This window comes from Plasmodium gonderi (assembly GCF_002157705.1).
Source record: "Plasmodium gonderi DNA, contig: Chr05, whole genome shotgun sequence".
NCBI lineage: Eukaryota > Apicomplexa > Aconoidasida > Haemosporida > Plasmodiidae > Plasmodium > Plasmodium gonderi.
Genome location: NW_021628930.1, coordinates 229,592 through 238,944, shown reverse-complemented (window position 1 = coordinate 238,944; position 9,353 = coordinate 229,592). Strand labels below are relative to the sequence as shown.

At 31.0% G+C, this 9,353-nt stretch overlaps 2 protein-coding genes across 2 annotated transcripts; one reads left to right on the top strand and one right to left on the bottom strand.

Annotated features, from left to right (window-relative positions):
- Positions 1-261: 261 nt before the first annotated feature.
- Positions 262-4,608, top strand: PGO_050670 (hypothetical protein, conserved; the record flags this gene model as incomplete). The annotated part of the gene is made up of 1 exon (XM_028686445.1): positions 262-4,608. The coding sequence occupies one exon, from the start codon at positions 262-264 to the stop codon at positions 4,606-4,608; it is 4,347 nt and encodes a 1,448-aa protein (XP_028542246.1).
- A 405-nt stretch (positions 4,609-5,013) lies between these two features.
- Positions 5,014-8,163, bottom strand: PGO_050660 (hypothetical protein, conserved; the record flags this gene model as incomplete). Its single annotated transcript, XM_028686444.1, has 1 exon — positions 5,014-8,163. The coding sequence occupies one exon, from the start codon at positions 8,161-8,163 to the stop codon at positions 5,014-5,016; it is 3,150 nt and encodes a 1,049-aa protein (XP_028542245.1).
- Between the last annotated feature and the right edge of the window lie 1,190 nt (positions 8,164-9,353).

Genomic DNA, 9,353 nt, shown 5'->3' with positions numbered 1-9,353 from the left:
TTATATATTTGCTTGTGATCGCAGTTAAACTTTTTTTTTTTTTTTTTGTTGTTATGTTTTGCCATGTGCTGCAACTCCTATGAATGGCTTCGCAGTTACGCATTTGACATTTAACTCTCCTCACCAAAACGTGTATTTGTTTAAATTCCCTCAATTTGACACATTCCAATTATTGGAAAATTCCCCCTTACTTCGTATAAGATTCGCTTGTTGCCTAATTGTTGATAATGGAAAAGGTTTACAAACCTTCTTATTATCAATATGTCATTTGAAAATAACTTAAAAAAAGGAAAAAAAAAAAAGAAAATATCATTCAGGGATGAAGAGATTGATGGGGATCTTATTGGAATTGCCAGTTTATTCGAGGTCTCAGGGGAGGATGATGACGCTGGCCATTCTGACGAAAACGATGATGTCGCTGATGAAGTAGAGGACAAGGAAGAAGATGCAGAAGAAGACGATGAAGTAGACGATGAAGATGATGGGGACGAAGACGATGAAGGTGATGAGGACGAAGACGATGAAGATGATGAGGACGAAGACGATGAAGGTGATGAGGACGAAGACGATGAAGATGATGAGGACAAAGACGATGAAGATGATGAGGACGAAGACGATGAAGAAGAAGAAGAAGATGATAATGCTGAGGAAGCAGACGACAATGTAGAGGAAGAAGAATATACCCCCTGGAGAGAAGCCAACAGTATGGAAGTAAGGGAGGAAATCCGTATGAGGCACGCAGAAAAATATAGACAAATGGGAGAAAGTGAAAAACATAACACGGTCATAGGAAAGAAGAAGAAAAGTGAAGAGGAAAATAAAAATAATACAAATGACGATATGTATAAGGATAGGAGTAATAGTAGCTCTTACACCACCGACAGTAGCAGGTGCTTCCTTAGCAAGGATTTCATAAAAAATGTAGGCCTGATGTACAATGTTATTGATAGTAAAATAACATTCGAAAGTGATTCTAGCTTTGAGAAGATATCGAACATAATCGAATTACGTGTTAGACAAATAATTGAAGAAGCAAATAAATTTTATGAGAAAAGAAAAAGATTTTCCATAAACAAATACATGAGCCTTAATGACATTACGAACTCATGCCATTATTTAAATGTAACAATTCCATATAAATACAGAACTATCCTACGAGATAATTTTAATTCATTAAATGAAAGTTTTAAAAATAACAAAGTTATGTATAAACTAGTATCAAAGAAAGATTTTAAAAATGTTCATAATAAAATAAAGAAAAATAAAAAAATAAAAAAAGCATATTTGCAGAAATATAAGAAAAAGAAAAGACACAATTTTTTCAGCTTAAGTGCAACGGAGATATTCAAAGAGTTTCAAAATCAAGAAAATCAAAAAAGAAATTGTTATAGAGAATTCATGGATAGGAAAAAAAAAAAAAAGAAAAAAAAAAAAAGTCTCAACAGGGGTCGAAATGAGTATCAAAATGGAGATATTATGTTTAAGGTAAAGAAGAAGATTAAAGGTGAATGTAAGTACAAAGTTTATGATGAAAGGAAAAAAACAAAAATTGTCAAAAGGGATGATAAAATCATTTCAAATTATGAATGTAACGAGAAGAAACATAAAGAAGGAGAAGAAACTTTGAGCATCGAGTTAGATGATGACTTGCCCTGTAGGCAAAAATCAAGTGAAGAGTACCATCAGCAGCTTGAAAATGTTGCAAAGGTATCACAGAATATCTTCGATGGTCCCTTAAATAAAGGAAACTATGATATTGATGTTTTCACAGAAAAGGAAGAAATCAATTTTTGTGAAAATGAGGAAATGGAAAAGAAATCTCCCAACGGAGGAGAAGCTGAGAATTACACAAATCAATTTGTTTTAAATTTGAGCAACGGACAACCTATTCCAGAAAATGTGCTGGATCAACAAAAATCTCAGTTGCTTGTGAATTATGAAAGTGATATAAATGGTAGTGGCCATAATACAGATCATGATTATGAGGATCATGTTGGCCGTAACCATGACGATGACCACGATGAAAGTGTGAATGATCTGATTAGTGAAATTGCACGAAGCGTCGAAAGGGAAATGGCAGATGTTAAGGTTCCAGAGGAAATGAACAGAGAAAAACTGCACGAGGGAGGGGAGAAGCACGAGGGAGAGGAGAAGCACGAGGGAGAGGAGAAGCACGAGGGAGAGGAGAAGCACGAGGGAGGGGAGAAGCACGAGGGAGAGGAGAAGCACGAGGGAGGGGAGAAGCACGAGGGAGAGGAGAAGCACGAGGGAGAGGAGAAGCACGAGGGAGAGGAGAAGCACGAGGGAGGGGAGAAGCACGAGGGAGTAGAAAAGCTCGAGGGAGTGGAAAAGGACGAGGGAGTAGAAAAGCGCGAGGGAGTAGAAAAGGATGAGGGAGAAAAGCTTCTCGATGAGCCAGATAGTAGAAACCCAACCATTCAGAAAAGGGAAGAGGAAGATGCCATCAATTACAAACATGAGAGAATAGACAAAGAAGAGGAAGAGATGACATTTATGAGAAATGAGGATGAAAATAATCTATTACAGCACAATTTGTACATGCAGAAAAGTGAAAAAAAGAAAAAAAATATTTTAACTTTTCTGTTAAGTGATATGCAAAATAAGCTCCCATTGGAGACAAATTTGACAATTTTTTGGTTATTTATACAAAATCGATATAATAAAAAGAAAAAAAAAAAGAAAAAAATAGGACAAGGAGATGGTTGTGTTGAGGAGGATTATTATTACCCATACGATGATGGGGATAATAATCAAAAAGGAAAAGGTGCATCTATAAATTTCGATTACCAGTGCCACGAGATTTTGTATAGAATAGACAAGAGGAGGGGGATGAAGGGCTTCCATTACTACTATCGTTTGGGTAAAGGAGGAGAAACAGATCATAGGAGGATCCATTACAATAATCACAATCACAATACGTATGAACAGCACGAGAGTCAGTACAACATTGTGGAAAACCCTCAATTTGATAACATATTTCTGCTTCCCAAATTTTACCCAATTAATAAAGAATACGCGATATTGTCAAAATATTTATTAGAAATAATAAAAGACATAATTAACTACCGAGTAAATTTTTTTGATTACAATAATATATTACACATCTTCACAACTTCTAAAGAAATTAATAAAGTTTTACCAAATATATTTTTTTTTCTTTTTAACGAATTAGAACATAATTTAGCATTCAATAATATGTATGCATCACTAATGTTGTTAATATTATTAGATGGGATAATTCGAAATAAAAATATTGATATAGATTTTTATTGTTTGCAAATATTAAAAATGTTAATTCATGTTATTATATATGAACATGAATTAAAGTTAAAAAATATTTATCTCATCTTATTATTAAAAAGAAAAGCATGTAATATTATTACTGATTTTTGTTCAATTTTGAGAAAAAAAAATAATAATGAAATTATTAATATAGATTATTATTTAATATACATTTTGAGTAAATTATTAACTCATAACAAATGTACATATATTCATATATATGTATCGTATTATTTGATGTATTTAATGCCTATAAATATTCACATCAAATTCTTTTTAGCATATACCCCGAACTTTTTGCATATATTCTTTAGAAAATATTTTTACCATCAGAATATGTATTACAGAGCCAATTCGAGATTGTCGTCACTATCATGCGAACAAGCTGAATTAAACGAACTATTTTTATTTTTTTTCTTTCACATTTATACACTTATACAAGGATCGCTGTATATAATTTTTAAAAATATGAATAACCTGCTTACATTAAATAATCCCACTACTTGCAATTATTTAAATTATTTGATGACTTTTATAATTCAGTATGCGGATTATCACTTGCCCCTTATCATGTCTATAATGACCGTGTTAGGAAAAGGTTCCATTTTAGATCCTAAAAGAATCGGCACAAGCAAGAAACGTTTCAAGCGTACATGTCATTCCAGATGTGTAGATAGACGAAGAGGAGCATTGTGCAAAATGGTATCTCAAGGTATAACATCGAAAAAAATGGAATATGAGAAAAGATACAAGAAAGGCTACTACAGTAGTAACACACACTGGAGAACCAAAAAAAAAAGAATAAAAAAACACAGAGGTAAAAAAGAAAGGAGAAGGAAATTAAAAAAGGAAATAATCCTTGATGTTAGTACAGTTCGAGCATACGAACTTCAGCATAATGTTCATAAATTAAGGAAAAAGAAAAATTACTTGAAAAATGTCAAAAAGATATATAATTATTATGTTAGACAGAACCAAAATAACAAGGATGATGATATATATATGGATAACTACAATAACAACGGTGAAGATCTAATTTCAACTGCAGATATGAACATTATTGGAGGTGATAAAAAGGCATTCTTGACAGAATATGTTAAGAAAAGAATATCATTAAACAAGATACTGTTGCAGAAAATGATGCACATGAATCAGTTGCACGCAAACATTGCTGTAAATAAAATTCTGTGCAAAATTTTAAATAAATTTGAAAAAAAGAGTGCAAAGTCATCAGCCCGCCGACATAGTAACGACGATGCCTTGCTTCTGTACAATAATTGCTACTACTTATTGTATAACCTCTGAGACGTTTTTGAAGCACCATGGAAGAAGAAAAAAAAAAAAAAAAAAAATAGCCAACAAATAAGAAATGAAAAACAAATAAGAAGTGAAAAACAAATAAGAAGTGAAAAACAAATAAGAAGTGAAAAACAAATAAGAAGTGACCAACAAGTAAGAAGTGACAAACAAGTAAGAAGTGACAAATGTGGAAAAAGAGAAAAGGACTATTTGGGGATATGAAAAGGATGACATATAAACAAGAGGCGGTTGAAAATATGAACAAGTAATGTAAATATACACATTTGCATATTTGAGGTTATGCACATACGAACAAGCGAATACATGCAAAGAGACATATCCATGTTAACCCTGTAACGCTGTATACTTTGTTATACATCGATTCTTTTTTTTTTTTTTTTTTTTTTTTTTTTACAAGTCATTTAAAATAGATTGTTTCATATACTTCAAAGAGTCCAAAGCATCGGACGATGATACCTTTTTTATATTATCTGTTAACTCTTTTAAATTTGAAGAACTGTTTTCCACATGGCTACTACGACTGTGGTCTGCATTTTCCAACGTTTTTGTTTTTCTTTTTTTGGTTGCACTTTCACCTTGGTTTATATTCCATTGGTCTAGCTCTTCTGTGCAATTAAGAACACTATTGTTCTGATTACCTTCATTGTTGATGATTGAGGTATCATTTATCATGTCACTAGTATGTTCCATTTTTGCACCTTCCTGAATCTCTCCGTTTTCTCCATCTTCATTGTTTTGTCTTTTTTGGACTGTTCCATCTTTGCAAATGTTTTCACATTCTAAATATTTTCCCTTTTGAAAGGAAGATATTCTTTCCCCCATGTCTTGAACGTTATAATCAGCACTATCCATTTCTTCTGGATTGTTAATTTTTTTTTCTTTTTTTTTAATCTTATATTGGTTCTTATGACTATAAAATTTACCTTTTTTTAGTCCTGGCATCTTTGCGTTATTCAACTGTTCATCTAAATCCTTTGGTGATGATATACATTCGTATTCACTTTTTTTTCTAGCGCATGATTCATCATTAAATAATTCTTCGTCTTGCATATTCATCTCTTCGCGTGCTCGTTTATTTTTTTCTTTTTCCTCCATTGGGATATTAATGTGCTTTTCATCCATCTGCAAGTTTTTTTGGTTATGTTTCAATTCCTGCTTGTCTTTTAAAATGTTAACAGATTTTCCTGTAATTGGGGGCTCAAATTGGTACGCTGTTTCTGACTTTTTCAAATTTATCAACTTGTCCAACTGTTCTAGCTTTTTTGATTTATCACCTCCTACATTTATACTCTTTCCTCTAACATCTAACGAAATCAAATCTAAATTAGTTAAAATGAACGTTTTGATTTTTCGTACTAATGTGGTATTACTGTGCAGTTCATTTTTATAATAAAAGGATGCCCCTTGTTGACTGACTTGGATAACCTCGGTCTCCATTTTGGTCAACTTAAAATAAAAGTTGTATATATTTTCAAAATCGAATTTGTGAATTTTCATCAAATTGGATAACACTTTTAATGTTAAATATATAGAGGTACTGTTTTGAAAAATAATGTGGAAATTTACATTACTTTCATCATCGAGTGTGTGAAAAAGGAAATGTTCATAATGGGTTAGAATTTTTTCCTTGACTTGTTCATGCGCATAATTTTCTACATTTTTCAAGAAAACTCCTAGGACACTAAGCGAATTGTTGTACAGTGCATGGATGGGCTCTGTGAGATTCATCCCTTTCCCCATTTCATATCTTTCTCTGTTTTTTTCGTTTTTTCCTCGTTTTTCACTTTCACCACTTTCACCAATTTGGACTTCCTTTATTCTTCTTAATATGGAGAATAATTTCCCCTCCCCCAGTTGAAACCTATTTTTGGTTAGCAAATTTACAATTCTGAATATGTGCATAATATAATTTACCAATTCGTTCAATGTGCAAGGGCACTTTTCTAATAGTTCCTTACAATATGTGATAAAATTGGCTCCCATGAAATTTGTTAAAAACAAATCCGATTCGTTATTGTTAATGTGGAAGAATTTTAAGAAATTCACAAAAATATGTGTATTCATACTTATAGATTCTGTGTCTTGTTCTTTTATTAAAATTCGAAAGAAAGAAAATACGTTGTCGATTATATATGTGAATATATTATTAGATACACTGTTATTCGTAATAGTGGGCGATCCTCGGAATATTTCATTTGGGTCCTTCTTTCTTCTCTCTTCTTCTTTTAAAATTTGTTCAATGCTGAATAAATCGTTTGACTGTTCATCGTTATGATAAGTGTAAGGACCTCCGTCGAGAGATATGTCCATTTTCTTATAGGATAGATAATCCTTTGACATATTTCCCAAATAGGTCAGCAGTTTTTGTATGTTTGCAATTATCTCCTTTATACTTACATTTATATTAACACATTCTACATGTTTTACAAAATAGACGCTCTGATTCGTATTACTAATTCTACAATTAAGTAAACTATTAAATATATGTAAAAGGTTGAAAAAAAAAAACAAGTTTTCTTTTTTCCCATATTTTAAAAATAAATTTATATTATCACCTATGTAATTATTTAAGTTTTCATAAATTTCGTTATTTAAAATGATATTCTTTTTTTTTTGCAAATATGTAACAAGTATTTGTTCAACAGTTTGTAAACAATATTTCTTCCTATTTAATTGCATAGTTAAAAAATTTAAAAATTCTTTTTCATAATCTTTCACAACGTTAAAATTTATACATACAATAAGTAGCAGAGTTGCATTGGCAAGATGAACTATATAATCACTGTTTATCAACATACCCAATTTTATGCTCAGAATAATAAGAAGGATATTTTTCAAATGTTTCAAATAGTGCTTTCTAATTTCTGGACAATCATTTGACAAAATGAATAGAAATTTTAGAAATGAATAAAATACATACATTTTGCATTTTAAAAATTCGTTCTCCTGGCATGAGTTATTGTTTATCTTTAAATCGACTACCCTTTTTATCAGTATATCAAAATTTTCGAAAACATTATTTAATTGATTCAGTTGATCATTTGAGTTTGCCATTTCTTCTTCCACTTGTTTGTTTAACAAGTGTTTCTTTTTTTCCTTATTACTCTTTTGTTCTACATTTTCTGTTGTCACATTGATTCCTTTGTCTTTATTCTTTTCCCTTCCCTCCTGTTTGGATTTATTTTTTATTTTCATTTGTGTGTATACCCTTGAATACTTTTCTTCAACCTGTTTTGCCAAAATGTAATTCCTCCTTAGGAAATCATTTTCTGTATTAAAGATGAAGGTCACAAATATCAGAAAAAAATATTTGTCTTCAATACTCGATGCAATTATTTCACTTTGCTCCCTATCCAATAGATTCATGAATTTCCTAAAAGTATCTAAATTTAAATCATTCAGTAGAAAATCTCTTCTATCTCTCCACTTTAGAAAAACATCTTGTTTTATATGATGAAAGCAAATGCATACATTGTACAAGTTTATCTTTTTCCCCTCCCATTTTTCCAGAAGTTCGTTGAGCACTTTGTTCAGCGTCATTTATCAGTTCGTTCTTACTGGACAATTTTTTTTTGGGGGGAAGGAGTGAAAGAGAAAAAAAAAAAAAAAAAAAAAAAAAAAATGGGAACAACGATGATTAAAAACGATAATTATTGTTTCTACTATGGTTAATTCACTACTACCGTGACTGATTCACACTACTGTGTTACTAAGCCCCCATATTATGAATACGAGAGGTGGGTCTGCAAAGCAAGGCATGCACCTGCCTTTTTATTTTTTTAGCCGTACGTGTGAATTAAAGTTATACGTATTTGTTATTATTTTTTTTTTTATTATTATTTTTACAAGTCAATGTTTCCTATCCATAAATTTGAGCCTTCTTACAAGGTTTCTATTAATTGGTCAATAATGTGATCTACGTTGGAGATGATACTGAAATTTATTTATTTGATAATTTGGAAAAAGGTTTTATTCCTTGCATAGGAGACCTTTATGCGTAGTTGTAGCGAGGGCAAAATTAGAACGGAAAAAAAGAAGCCTAAGCAGAGAGGGAGAAATGTGAAGAGAAACGAAGATAAATGAAGAGGAATGAAAAGATAAGCATAGCAAAAGAAAGGTGCTTACGAAGGCGCATTAGTGAAAAAAAAAAAAAAAAAAAAAAAGGCACAGAATTTAAGGAAAAACGTGGGCGAAAAATTAAAAAAAAAAGATAATCTTAAAATTTTATGTAAAGGGGAAAAAATTGCATAAAGAGTTTAAAAAAAATTTCCGTTAAAGGCTGAAAAAAATACATGTATACAACGAACACAAGTGAGAATACTTGTGAAGCCTCCTTAAGGTTTTCATTTTTCATACTACAGAAATTGCTAAACCCCAATGTTAGGGGATTTTAAAATGGGGGATAAAAAGGAATGATGAAAAAAAAAAAAAAAAATGATATAATTACATTTATCATCATTTTGTGGGAATAGTGTGTGTTATGTAGGAAAATGGTGGAAATTTCTTAAAAATGTATATCCTCTAATTTTTTATATGCGTAATTAAAAATGGACAACTAAATATAAATGTATAAGGAAAGGAGAGAAATTCTACATATATAATAATAAATTAATATATATGCATGTAGATATTTGTATAATAACCATTTATAATACAAACTTATATTAACACACAAAGTAGTTAACTTTGAACAGGAGGTTATTATATATAATCGCGGTCCATAAAGTGAA